Genomic DNA, 15,324 nt, shown 5'->3' on the forward strand with positions numbered 1-15,324 from the left:
TCTCTATCAAAACCACTCCGTGCACAGGTTTCCAAAGTAATACTTGTTGGCCTACCCCATTAGGCCAGCGCGCACATCTATAGACACGGTATCTACACTGTTCGTTACCACACGAGCGCTGCGATGGATGACATGGGAGTGACAGGTATACGACCTGTCACCGGGTGAGTCTACGAGGAGATGACAAAAACGAACTGTGTTATGCAGATGTGTAGTGATAAATCTCTCCCTAAAATTAGCTTATTTCTATTATGCCCCTTGAATTAGAACCTAAAATAAGTGAATTTTAAATACTATTTTCCCCATCCATAATTTCAACGCTGAATTGGTAAGATTAGTTCCGTTAAAAGTGCTTTACATCAGTTCTAATATTGACTTGTATTAGGTAACCTAAATCACACAACATCTCCCTCCCATTGAATTTCGCCCAGAGCAACCAAATCACTATCGATCCCGGTAAGATAAACTATAGAACATCTTCCAAAACATGTAACTGAATTATCTTACAATTAATAGATCTGTAACAAAACTCGTCTAGATCACGACACATAAGGGAACTAAACGTAAGTAAAAATGATAATCAATTTAATTCACTGTTACCATATATTGGACTGCCTGTATGTTGCTAGACAGGGGTTCACAAATCAATCTTCACGTAGCATTTGTTCAATATTGTTAGTTATTCCTAAAATCGAATGATTGTAATTCTAAGATGATCCGTATTTCCCTTTAGGAAAATTATATTCTCTACGTTATTACCACAAACCGGATCGCGTGTTCTTATTTCACTTCCGGTGGAGAATCATAATTCCGGAAAATCCCTCACGTTGGACCAGATCCAACAACATATAATTTTCGTTTATTGGCGAGTCGAGCGTGATGCCTAGTCGCGGTGTTATCAAATCGGGTGCGAAGGGTGATAAGGGTGCGCGGCCGAAGGAAATATCAGTGAGTGGTCATAGTGCTGATGGTGGTGGTGGTGGAAACGATGACATACCGGAAGTGGTGATTATGGAGGATACTGTGGAAGGACATACGTGCAAGACGTGTCGAGGACCGGATTCTGAGCATATGGTTCAATGTGACAGATGCGATGGATGGTACCATTTCTCCTGTGTGGGCGTATCGGAAGAAGTTGCTGACAAGAGTTGGAGTTGCACTAACTGCGTTACCGCGAATTGGGTCCAGCGAACTAAGACAGCTTTGGAAGAAAGTGCCAGACAAGGAAACGAGAACCACGATCGAAGGTCAACTAGAAGCCAGCCAGTTGGAAACATCGCGACAAGCACCCGCGTCAACCCAGTGATTTCTCCAACGGTATTCCAGAAGCCAACTTCATCTGAGCCAGTTCCAGCCTACAGCGGTGGTGGTCAAATAGCTGTGCCGGGTGCAGCAGCCGAACAAGCCAAGCCTGACCGACAGCAGCAGCAATCAGCACTGTCAGCTGGTGGTATCGATGCAAGAAAAGTAGTTCCATTACGAGAAACAGAAAAAGCACTGTCAGAGATTTCCGTCTCTTCGTCGCAGAAGTCTGCAGTGCAGCGCGCAAAGTTACAGTTAATGCGACTGGAGGAAGAGCGACAGTTTCAGCAGCAGCAAGAAGAACGTCGACGAGCTGTGGAAGAGCGAGCAGCGCAGGAGCATCAACAGTATTTGGAGAGGAAGTATCGCCTGCTGGAAGAAGTCGTGAGCGAGAAGGGAAGTCGGAGTCGCAGCGAGGCTTCGAGTCGGATCAACGATTGGGTTAAAGAGGCTAGCCAAGTACAACGGACAATCATGCCAGAGGTGGATAGTTCCAACGTGGGGCGTCGTCAAGCTCCTCAAAGTGGCGTAGAACCAGCCCAAGCTATTGAGCAGTTCGGGGAACCTCGTGTTCGATTTGAGGCCAGTGCCAACACGGGACATTTCAATGCGCAGGCTGGTCAGCGATCCAGTCATTGCCCTCAGATTCAGCAGTCAGATCCTGAATTTGCCAGTCACTACAGACAGACAGGACAAACGATGCCGATGCATCCTTCCGGCCAGCAAGTCGGAATATCCTCGAGATACCCTCAGTCAAGTTTTATACCAGCGCCAGCTACGTTCAATACCAACAGGAGAGTCATATCGCAACAATCTGCGATTCTCAGGCCCCCCTTCAACTCTACTTCCTTCGACGGACAAGTATTGGCTCCACCGGCGTGTTCTACTGGTTTTCACCCTCGGAATCCTCGGGATAGTGTCTGTGCATCAAACCACGGAATGTACGACGACGAGTTCCAGCTCTCACGCTCGCAAGTGGCAGCCAGACAAGCAGTTCCACGAGATCTACCGCCGTTTAATGGGAATCCGGAGGAGTGGCCAGTGTTCCTGTCGATGTACAACCGTACGACCGCGATGTGTGGATTTACCGACGAGGAAAACATAGTCCGACTGCAGAAGAGCCTGAAAGGCAAAGCCTACGAGGCAGTCAAGAGCCGTCTGATACATCCAGAAAATGTTCCGGGCATACTGTCTACCTTAAAGATGCTGTTCGGACAACCCGAAGTCATCGTCCAATCGCTAATTGAAAAAGTTAGCTCTCTACCAGCAATTCGCGAAGAAAGGCTAGACACTCTGGTCGATTTCGCTGTACACGTGCAAAACTTTTGCGCTACAGTAGACGCCTGTGGACTGCAGGAGTACATGTACAACATCTCGCTCCTTCATCAGTTGGTTGGCAAGCTACCTCCCTCGCTTAAACTCAATTGGGCGCAGCATCGACTAACGGTGCAAACGGTCAACCTGGCGACCTTCAGTGGGTGGATCTACGCACTAGCGGAGGCCGCAAGCGTCGTTACTTTTCCGTCACCAGCTCATCTCGAAAAATCTGCCCGAACTGAAACTCGAGGCACCAAGAAAGGAAATGGGTATCTCAACGCCCATTCCGAGACTCCGTCCGAAGATTGCAACGAGATTCCTTCAACGAGACCAGTTTGTCCAATCCGTAAAGAGAATTGCAAATCCGCTGATAAGTGCAAACGATTCTTGGAGCTCTCCAGAGACTCACGATGGGCCGCTGTAAGAGAATTCGGATTTTGCCGTACCTGTCTCCGAGTGCATAAGGGAAGCTGCTTTGCCAAACCATGTGGCAGAAACGGGTGCGCCTTCCGACATCACGAGTTATTACACAATGATTCTAAGGAGAAGCCACAGATTTCCACAACCGAAAGTGCGAACACTGCGTCAGCTCCACCTAGTCTGAATTCGTCCGACTGCAATACTCATCGGACAGTTGTTAGCTCAGTCCTGTTCCGATACTTACCAGTTGTGTTGTACGGAAAAACAGGAACAGTGCATACATATGCCTTTATCGATGAGGGCTCTGAGCTTACTCTACTCGACCAAGAGATCGCCGACAAGCTGCAGTTGGAAGGTGCCGAACGTCCGCTATGCTTGCGATGGACCGGCGGGACCGAACGATGGGAAACGAACTCCCGTATCTACAACCTTCAAATTGCTGGCGCAAAGGAAGGTAACAAACGCTTCGACCTGAACGATGTACGAACGGTAAAAGACTTGATGCTGCCGCAGCAAACGCTGGATATGTGCAAACTATCCGAGCAGTTCCAACATCTCCGAGGACTGCCGATCGATTCGTACCGTGATATACGTCCTCGAATCTTGATAGGAACGAAGCATGCACATCTTGGCCTCGCGCTGAAAAACCGTGAAGGAGAATTTGGACAGCCCATTGCAGTCAAGTCACGACTGGGATGGACGATTTGCGGTGGATCGGGACCAACTCGTGGAACAAACCTACACCATTACAGTTTCCACATTTGTCCTTGTAACAATACAGAGGACGACGATCTGCACCAGGCGATGAAGAACTACTTCTCCTTTGACAGCCTTGGGCTAACCAAAACAAACCATCCGCATATGCCCATCGAAGATCAGCGTGCGCTCTCTTTGCTGCAGTTACTCACCCGGCGAAAAGAAGAGCGCTTCGAATCCGGGCTGCTCTGGCGGTACGACGATGTCCGTCTGCCGGACAGTCAATCTATGGCTATGCGCAGATTCGAATGTTTGAAAAAACGGATGGTAAAAGAACCGGAGCTGCAGGTGATTTTGCAAGCCAAGATCGCTGAATATACGGCAAAAGGATATATTCGAAAGCTTAGTGAGGAGGAAATCAACCGAAAGGTCCCTCGGCGGTGGTACCTACCCGTTTTTCCCGTAACCAACCCCAACAAACCTGGGAAGGTACGCATAGTATGGGACGCAGCGGCCAGCGCCCACGGAACATCACTAAACTCAGTTCTCTTAAAAGGGCCGGATATGTTGTGCTCTCTCCTCGCGATCCTTCTACAGTTTCGAGAGCGTCGCATCGGGCTAACTGGTGACATTCGTGAAATGTTTCACCAGGTGCTGATTAGAGAAGAAGACCAACTCTGTCAGCGTTTCTTCTGGATGAGCGAACGTGGTGATACGGAGGTATACGCCATGCAGGTAATGACGTTCGGAGCTTGCTGCTCACCGACTACAGCGCAGTTCGTGAAGAATACCAACGCCGATAGATTTGTCAACGAATACCCAATAGCGCATCAAGTCATTACGAAGTCACACTACGTCGACGACATGCTTTCTAGTGTTGATACCGAGGAGCAAGCTATTCAGTTAGCCAAAGACGTGAGATACGTTCACCAGCAGGGCGGTTTTGAAATACGAAACTGGGTTAGCAACTCCAAAACCGTTCTCTCTGCTTTGCAAGGGGAGAATACCGACGAGAAATGCCTCGATATGTCCACTGAGCTAGCCACTGAAAAGGTATTAGGCATGTGGTGGAATACGAATGATGATGTCTTCATTTACAAAGTCGGATGGAGCCGATATGACTCCCCACTCCTAGCAGGCCAACGACGACCAACGAAGCGAGAAGTTCTGCGTGTCTTGATGACCATCTTCGATCCACTAGGATTGATTTGCCATTTCCTCTCATATCTGAAGATCCTGCTCCAAGATATCTGGCGATCTGGCGTACAGTGGGACGAGGAGATAGCTAATGAAGAATACGAAAAGTGGCTCACATGGTTGAAAGTTCTTCCTCGCGTCGAAAACGTGCGGATTTCTAGGTGTTATAACTCGGACTATCTCGAAACCGATAACCTCCAGCTCCATACGATGGTTGATGCCAGCGAAAACAGCGCAGCCGCTGTTTGTTATCTACGTTTCACCAGGGACGATTCTATCCGTTGCTCTATTGTTGCAGCGAAAAGCCGAGTCGCACCGATAAAGTTCACCTCGATAACTAGACTGGAATTAATTGCCGCAGTCATCGGCGCTCGCTTAGCACGATCAGTCGAGGAATCGCTAACGTTCCGGATCCACAAGAAGCTGTACTGGTCTGATTCTAGGGATGTCCTCTGCTGGATACACTCGGACCATCGTCGATATAGTCAGTTCGTCGGTCACAGAGTCAGCGAAATCCTCGAAACCTCCGAGCCACACGAATGGCGGTGGGTGCCTGGTAAGCAAAATCCTGCCGACGATGCCACAAAGTGGAGTAGCATTCCGGAGTTATCATCTGAAGACAGGTGGTTTAAAGGCGCCGATTTCCTTTGGCGTACTGAAGAAGAATGGCCGGCATCATCGATTAAAAATTACGCCACGGAGACCGAACTCCGCCCTTCCCTACTGGCGCATCACACCCCACTAGACCCTTTCATCTGCGTCAATGAGTTCTCGAGTTGGGAGAGATTACGCAGGGTAGTCGCATATGTTCATCGCTTCGTCACTAACTGTCGTCAGACCCGCTCTGGAAACTCGACGACCACCGGGCCGTTTTCTGCGCACGAACTCATAACCGCCGAGTGTACGCTTATTCGTCTCGCTCAGTTCGAATGCTTTCCCGACGAAGTCTCGGTTCTTAAAATGCCATCCCCAAGCGAAGACGCACCCACGAGAACCGTCCCCAAGACCAGTAATTTGTTTCAACTGACACCATGGCTGGACAGCAATGGGATCATGCGAATGCGAAGCCGCATCGCGGCATGTCACTACGCCACCGAGGATGCCAAACAGCCCATAATACTCGCCCAAAAGCACCACACCACCAGCCTGATCGTCAGACATTATCACTGCAAATACCATCACCTTAACCACGAAACGGTGATCAATGAGATCAGGCAGAAATATCAAATTCCGCGCTTGCGCGTCTGTTACCAACAAGTTCGTAAAGCCTGCCAGACGTGTAAGAACAACCACGCAGCACCAACTCCACCGTACATGGCCGACCTTCCACCCGCCCGCCTTGAAGCTTTTTCACGGCCATTCACCCACACCGGGGTCGATTACTTCGGTCCAATCGAAGTCACCATCGGAAGAAGAGTCGAGAAGCGCTGGGGGATGTTAGCCACATGTCTGACCGTCCGAGCGATCCATCTAGAGGTCGTACATTCCCTTAGCGCGAGCTCGTGCATCATGGCGCTCCGAAACTTCATGGCACGTCGTGGCACACCTCGGAAGATCTACAGCGATCGTGGAACGAACTTCGTGGGAGCAAATCGAGAGCTACTGCAGCTATACGAAGCAGTTAACCAGCACGCGCTCATGACGGAGTTTGCCGATTCAGGAGTTGAATGGGTCTTCAATCCACCTCTCTCACCGCACATGGGCGGTAGCTGGGAAAGGCTAATCCGCACCGTAAAGAACAACCTCACAGCAGTGTGTTCGTCGGCAAGGCAGTCCGACGAGGTATTGAGAAACTTACTCACAGAAGTAGAAAATATCGTAAATTCGAGGCCACTATCCCACGTACCGATAGACGAGGACTCGGCCCCAGCGCTGACACCAAACCACTTCCTTCTCGGATCGTCGAACGGATGCAAACCGCTTACCAACTTGGACTACAGCGGAGCAGCACTTCGTCAGAACTGGCTGACGTCCCAGGTTCTGGCAAACCTTTACTGGCGGCGGTGGGTGTCAGACTACCTACCGGAAATCACCCGCAGAACCAAGTGGTTTGAACGACCCAAGCCCATATCCATTGGAGATGTAGTGGTCATTGCCGACCCAAATATGCCCCGCAACTGTTGGCCGAAGGGGAAAATAATCGGTACCAGAGTCAGTGTAGATGGCCAGGTTCGATCAGCTACTGTGAGGACAACAAGAGGTATCTACGAGCGCCCAGCGACAAAATTGGCAGTCCTAGATGTCCAACGCGTCGATAAGTAAGCCAACCGGAAGTTTGCGTACCGTGGGGGAGTGTTGGCCTACCCCATTAGGCCAGCGCGCACATCTATAGACACGGTATCTACACTGTTCGTTACCACACGAGCGCTGCGATGGATGACATGGGAGTGACAGGTATACGACCTGTCACCGGGTGAGTCTACGAGGAGATGACAAAAACGAACTGTGTTATGCAGATGTGTAGTGATAAATCTCTCCCTAAAATTAGCTTATTTCTATTATGCCCCTTGAATTAGAACCTAAAATAAGTGAATTTTAAATACTATTTTCCCCATCCATAATTTCAACGCTGAATTGGTAAGATTAGTTCCGTTAAAAGTGCTTTACATCAGTTCTAATATTGACTTGTATTAGGTAACCTAAATCACACAACATCTCCCTCCCATTGAATTTCGCCCAGAGCAACCAAATCACTATCGATCCCGGTAAGATAAACTATAGAACATCTTCCAAAACATGTAACTGAATTATCTTACAATTAATAGATCTGTAACAAAACTCGTCTAGATCACGACACATAAGGGAACTAAACGTAAGTAAAAATGATAATCAATTTAATTCACTGTTACCATATATTGGACTGCCTGTATGTTGCTAGACAGGGGTTCACAAATCAATCTTCACGTAGCATTTGTTCAATATTGTTAGTTATTCCTAAAATCGAATGATTGTAATTCTAAGATGATCCGTATTTCCCTTTAGGAAAATTATATTCTCTACGTTATTACCACAAACCGGATCGCGTGTTCTTATTTCACTTCCGGTGGAGAATCATAATTCCGGAAAATCCCTCACGTTGGACCAGATCCAACATACTGTATTTAACGTTTCCCCTATCAACCTTTCCCACAACTTCGCTGTTCCGGAATGAAATAGGCAAATTCAATTGATCGATTCTGGAACTCCACTTTCACTGGGAATCTGACATTGAAATAAAAAAAAAGAGTTTCGCATTGCAAGACTTCTGAACAATTGCAACATTTTTTATTCGTTTAATGTAAAGAACGGAACTGCCGAGTGGGATCATGATTAACACAAAATCATTTGGTTTTCCGAAGTCATTTCCTTATTCCTTCATCTACATGTACTGTTCCATTTAATTTGGTATTATACTCAAGGTGGCGGCAATAACGAACCTAAAATTAAAGAAAAAGCTTTAATTTCATTCAAACAGAAAAACTCAAGCTAACACTTGCAAACAACAACGGTGAAAATTTTTGACGTTTTGCCGGAGTTGAACTGAAATTTTTGGCTACTCTGATGAGCTCTGATGCTGCAAGGGCTGTCGGCAAGAATTGTCAAAATTGAATCACCCCTCATCATAGCGTAAAAAGCTGGATATCCCTCACTAACATAATGAAAGCTAAGGGGGATTGTAGAGTCGAGCACATGGCATTAATCGATCATAGTAGGCACTGGACAGGAGGGACAGTCAGTCTGGGTGAGCGACAACGAAAGGTTGTATAGTGTTGCGTTAATAAACGGGAATTGTGAAATACTAAAGGTTGTTTAGTTATCGTATTATAAATATCCGGAAATATACAAGTTCTACAGTGGTAGCCCCATCAGCGTGGTCGTCCCAGTGTTGGTTGGGACGTTAAACAGAACTGGCACGATGGCCCTCCGGCGAGACAGGAGTGCTGGCGTAGGCCCAATAAGCCACCCGTAAAAATCCCCATTGCGAATAACATAGGAGAAAATACGACTCGATACAATCGACAAAGACCCACGCGACGAAATAAGGACTACGATTGGAAACTTGGAACATGGAATTGCAAGTCACTAGGTTTCGCAGGATGTGACAGGATAATCTACGACGAACTACATCCCCGCAACTTCGACATCGCGGCGTTGCAGGAACTTTGTTGGACTGGACAGAGAGTGTGGAAAAGCGGGCATCGAGCGGCTACCTTCTACCAAAGCTGTGGCACCACCAATGAACTGGGAACAGGATTTATAGTGTTGGGCAAGATGCGACAACGTGTGATCGGGTGGCAGCCGATCAACGCAAGGATGTGCATGTTGAGAGTTAAGGGCCGTTTCTTCAACTACAGCATCATCAACGTCCACTGCCCACACGAAGGGAGACCCGATGACGAGAAAGAAGCGTTCTACGCGCAGTTAGAGCAAACATACGATGGTTGCTCGCCGCGTGACGTGAAAATCGTTGTCGGCGACATGAACGCGCAGGTAGGAAGGGAGGAAATGTACAGACCGGTAATCGGGCGAAACAGCCTGCACGCCGTATCGAATGATAACGGCCAGCGATGCGTAAACTTTGCAGCCTCCCGTGGTATGGTAGTCCGAAGCACCTTCTTCCCCCGCAAAGATATCCACAAAGCCACCTGGAGATCACCTGACCAACAAACAGAAAACCAAATCGACCACGTTCTAATCGACGGTAAATTCTTCTCAGATATAACCAACGTCCGCACATACCGCAGTGCGAATATAGATTCGGATCACTACTTAGTCGCTGTATGCATGCGCTCAAAATTTTCGACAGTTATCACCACGCGTCGAAGTCGAACGCCGCGGCTCAACATCGAGCAACTTCGTAACGTAGAAGTGGCTCAAGACTACGCGCAGCAGTTAGCAGTGGCCCTACCAACGGAAGAGCAGCTTGGCGCAGCTACACTTGAAGATGGCTAGAGGGACATCCGATCCGCCATAGGTAGTACCTCGGCTACAGCACTAGGCTTCGCGACTCCGAATCACAGAAACGACTGGTACGACGGCGAATGTGAACAGTTGAAAAACGAGAAGAATGCAGCATGGGCGAGAATGCTGCAACACCGTACGAGAGCAAATGAGGCACGTTACAAACAGGCGCGGAACAGGCAGAACTCAGTCTTCCGGATGAAGAAGCGCCAGCAGGAAGAACGAGATCGCGAAGCGATGGAAGAGCTGTACCGCGCTAAGGACACACGAAAGTTCTACGAGAAGCTGAACCGCTCGCGCAGAGGCTTTGTGCCACAAGCCGACATGTGCCGAGATAATCACGGGAATATTCTCACTAGTGAGAGCACTACACTGGGTCATTACCAAGATTTGGGAGGAGGAAGTATTACCGGAGGAATGGATGGAAGGTATCGTGTGTCCCATCTACAAAAAGGGCGACAAGTTGGATTGCGGAAACTACCGCGCGATCACACTACTGAGCGCTGCCTACAAGATACTCTCTCAAATTTTATGCCGCCGTCTATCACCGATTGCAAGAGAGTTTGTGGGGCAATATCAGGCTGGATTTATGGGTGAACGCGCTACAACGGACCAGATGTTCGCCATCCGCCAGATGTTGCAGAAATGCCGCGAATACAACGTGCCCACACATCACTTGTTCATCGATTTCAAATCGGCGTATGATACAATCGATCGAGAACAGCTATGGCAGATTATGCACGAATACGGATTCCCGGATAAACTGATACGGTTGATCAAGGCGACGATGGATCGAGTGATGTGCGTAGTTCGAGTATCAGGGACACTCTCGAGTCCCTTCGAATCTCGCAGAGAGTTACGGCAAGGTGATGGTCTTTCGTGCTTGCTGTTCAACATTGCTTTGGAGGGTGTAATAAGAAGAGCGGGGATAAATACGAGTGGGACGATTTTCACGAAGTCCGTTCAGCTGCTTGGTTTCGCCGATCATATTGATATTATTGCTCGTAAATTTGAGACGATGGCGGAAACGTACATCCGACTAAAGAGTGAAGCCAGGCGAATCGGATTAGTCATTAATGTGTCGAAGACAAAGTACATGATGGCAAAGGGCTCCAGGGAGGAATCACCGCGCCCGCCATCCCTAATTTCTATCGACGGTGATGAAATCGAGGCGGTTGAAGAATTCGTGTACTTGGGCTCACTGGTGACCGCCGACAACGACACCAGCTGAGAAATTTAGAGGCGCATTGTGGCAGGAAATCGTGCTTTCTTCGGACTCTGCAGAACTCTACGGTCGAATAAACTTCGCCGTAACACGAAGTTAACCATCTACAAAACGCTGATTAGACCGGTCGTCCTCTATGGGCACGAAACATGGACCCTACGTGCAGAGGACCAACGCGCCCTTGGAGTTTTCGAACGGAAGGTGTTGCGTACCATCTACGGCGGAGTGCAGATGGAAGACGGGACTTGGAGAAGGCGAATGAACCATGAGCTGCATCAGCTGCTAAGAGAACCAACCATCGTCCATACCGCGAAAATCTTTTGGCTACGGTGGGCGGGTCACGTCATCAGGATGTCGGATAGCAACCTGACTAAAATGGTTCTCGAGAGTCATCAGACCGGTACAAGAAGACGTGGAGCGCAGCGAGCTAGGTGGATCGACCAAGTGGAGGACGATTTGCGGACCCTACGCAGAGTGCGGAACTGGAGGCAAACAGCCATGGACCGAGTGGAATGGAGGCGGCTACTATGTACAGCAGAGGCCACCCCGGCCTTAGCCTGACCGGTAAGGTAAGGTAAGTAAGGTCCACTGCACGAATTTATGCTGGCCTGCTTACTCTCACAGAAAATTTGACGTTTGGGCATACGGAGAGATTGGAAAATGATAAAATGCATAAAATCTTTACTAAAAGCATATTCGATCTGCCCACCCTTTCGAATGCATATTTTGGTGGTTATTCATTCAATGCATACATTGGAGATTTGCATTGGAATGCATATATCAAATATGTTTGTCAATGCATATTTGAAATTGTTTTTGTTTTTTTTTGTTCAATTTCGATGAATAAGAAAAATGTTATAAGTTTGGTAGAGTAAAACAGTTCACATAATAAATTTTTCAACTTTATCCTTATCTAAAATACATGTAAATCTTACACTGAACTATATTAGTCGGAGATAATCAGCACCAGACATATTGCACGGAGACTCCTACGGTTCGTTCATCGTTGCATGATGCTACACCGGAGCCGGAGTCCGATCCTTGATCGGACCACTTCTGCAGCAGGAACTGGTTCGATGTATCTTCCCGTTGATGCCAGTATCTGTTAATTCCAGATCTTTCCGGTAGTGTCGAAAGCTGTTGTAGATAAGAAATACATACAATTTAGCCTCTGTAAGAAACATATTCTAGATATACTTACCGACAATGCACAGTGGCTGATTTCGCCATTTTAGCGCGCTTAATTAATAACTTTTTTACTATGAAGTTTAGCGTCATGGTGTCTTCGGGAAAGTTTTCCACTATAATAAGGAGCTTCTTTTGAGCTTCTGTGAAAAATGATCAATCCCCCTAAAAGTGAGATAGAAAATTTATTTTTTGATTTTCTCAAGATACGAGGTTGGTGTCTCCACAAAAGTTGTAGAAAATGTAGTTTGGAGCAACTTTGCCGAAGACACCAAGTTTGTAACTCCGTTACTTTTCAAGATACGTTACGTTTTCTTTCATCAGCCCCTTGAAAAAGGTTTTTGCGCAATAACTTTCTAAAAATTGATTCTACAATTTTCTCATGTTCTACAAAGTTATAGATAATGGAAAAACACACAACTTTGCCGAACGTGACATCCCGCTAATTCCAAAATTAAAATAGTTATAACGGTTTTCATAGTTTTTTGGGCCATATTCCAAGCATATATAACTTAGCTATAGGCAAATATATGCAAATTTCCTTTTACGCATGTGAAAGTACATGTAATTGCCTCTCTTAGAAAGCCAAAATCATCAAACTGTAAGAAACTGTAAGATGGTTTTTGTATAGAAACTTACATCCATTTATGTTACTCTTATATGGGATTTATATATATTTTCAACATATTTAGTTAACATTTCATGTCAGCTTGCATTTTTATTGTTATTGTAAGTGTGTGTTAATATAAAGAAAGGTTTGTTGTGTATTCTGGATCATTCATGAAATACGTTACACAAAAACTCACCAACTACTTCTATTTTCTTACTAACTCGCAATGCTCCACGTAGTCCACGAAAAAACGCATAAAGTGAAACTTCTTTCGTCGGATCACGATTTAACAGCAGCCTTACTATGAAGTGCAATAAGATTTATAATTTACTATAACCAATGTAGACATAGATATGTACTAGTGAGAGCGTTGACAGAATATGTCACGCGCATGTTTGGATTTTTTTAAGAAATGGCGCTTCCTTCGCTTTTTTCGTGGACTACGTGGAGCACTTGAGTTAGTAAGACAAAAGAATTAGATGGTAAGTTTTTATGTAACGTACTTCACGAATGATCCAAAATGCACCACAAACCTTTCTTTATATTAACACACACTTACAATAACAATAAAAATGCAAGCTGACATGAAATGTTAACTAAATATGTTGAAAATATATATAAATCCCATATAAGAGTAACATAAATGGATGTAAGTTTCTATACAAAAACCATCTGACAGTTTCTTACAGTTTGATGATTTTGGCTTGTATTGCATGTACTTTCACATGCGTAAAAGGAAATTTGCATATAATTGCCTATAGCTAAGTTATATATGCTTGGAATATGGCCCAAAAAACTATGAAAACCGTTATAACTATTTTAATTTTGGAATTAGCGGGATGTCATGTTCGGCAAAGTTGTGTGTTTTTCCATTATCTATAACTTTGTAGAACATGAGAAAATTGTAGAATCAATTTTTAGAAAGTTATTGCGCAAAAACCTTTTTCAAGGGGCTGATGAAAGAAAACGTAACGTATCTTGAAAAGTAACGGAGTTACAAACTTGGTGTCTTCGGCAAAGTTGCTCCAAACTACGTTTTCTACAACTTTTGTGAAGACACCAACCTCGTATCTTGAAAAATTCAAAAAATAAATTTTCTATCTCACTTTTAGGGGGATTGATCATTTTTCACAGAAGCTCAAAAGAAGCTCCTTATTATAGTGGAAAACTTTCCCGAAGACACCATGACGCTAAACTTCATAGTAAAAAAGTTATTAATTAAGCGCGCTAAAATGACGAAATCAGCCACTGTGCAATGGAGTAATCGCGATCGCGGTTTGTGATACGCCATGGCTTTCCCTAAGGATACTAGAGGAACTCGCGGACAAACTAAAAACATGAGCGTGGATAACTTTATAACTTCCTATCAATAATGACGGTGGTCAAGTTGAATATTTTATTAAAGTGAAACTGGAAGCATTTCCTCACTTTTTGGTTTTTGATTTTTTATTAATTAACGAAGCAATATTTTCAAAATCGGTTTCGTACACATGTAGAGTATGGATCAAGGTACATATCTCCTGAATTTGTTTCGTGGTGGAAAATGTTTTTCGTTTTTTCGAAAACCATTTTTGAACAAAATTTCACAAAAAATGGTTTCTGCAAAAATGGAAAACATTTTCCACCACAAAAAAATTCAGAAGATACCTTGATCCATACTCTACATGTGTACGAAAACCGATTTTGAAAATATTGCTTCGTTATTTAATAAAAAATAAAAATCCAAAAAAATGAGAAAATGCTTCCAGTTTCGCCTTAAGTTCTAAGAGTAAGGGTCTTGATATTCACGGTAACCAATAAATACCGCAAATTCCGCGGATTGCATATTATAAATGAAGCAATGCATATTTTTCATGCATGGCAATGTTTAAAACAGGGAAATGAAAAATTGTTATTAAATAATAAACTAAAAAGATTAACCATTTTTCTCCAAAGATTCCTCCAGGAATTCTTCCCGGTGTAAATTATTGCAGAATTTCTTCCAGGAGCTCCTGCATGAATTCCTCCAGGGGTAGTCCAAGAATTTCTCTAGGATTACATGAAGATTTTTTTTTCAATTGCTTCATGGATTTCTAGTGGAGTTCCTCCAGTATCTGCGTTTTGTATTGACCATCTTCCAGATAACTTTGGAGGGATGCATACAGGAACCAGGAACTTCTACAAGAAGTCATCCAGCAATTCTTTCATAAGAAGGAGGAGCTCATCCACGAATTTGTTCAGGAATCCATCCATGAATTCCTACAAGAATTCCCCCTGCAGCACCTGCAAAGGAATTCCTTCAGAAATTCGTCTTGAGATTGTTGGTTTTCGGCTGTGCAGTCTTAAATGAAAGCGATGGTTCTGCACAATCTTCGCCGACGTTTCGGTCCTTGGATCGGACCTTTTTCAGGGCCTATTCTATTGAAATTATATTTTGAGTTTTGTAATTGAA

At 45.3% G+C, this 15,324-nt stretch overlaps 1 protein-coding gene across 1 annotated transcript; it reads left to right on the forward strand.

The window, feature by feature from the left end:
* The first annotated feature begins 1,011 nt into the window (after positions 1-1,011).
* LOC134290718 (uncharacterized) lies at positions 1,012-8,030 on the forward strand. Its single transcript, XM_062857900.1, has 2 exons — positions 1,012-7,637; positions 7,698-8,030. Exon 1 carries the CDS (start codon positions 1,012-1,014, stop codon positions 7,192-7,194), a length of 6,183 nt encoding a protein of 2,060 aa, XP_062713884.1. The 3' UTR covers positions 7,195-7,637; positions 7,698-8,030.
* The last annotated feature ends 7,294 nt before the right edge of the window (positions 8,031-15,324 follow it).

The sequence above is a fragment of the Aedes albopictus genome, chromosome 3, assembly GCF_035046485.1.
Source record: "Aedes albopictus strain Foshan chromosome 3, AalbF5, whole genome shotgun sequence".
NCBI lineage: Eukaryota > Metazoa > Arthropoda > Insecta > Diptera > Culicidae > Aedes > Aedes albopictus.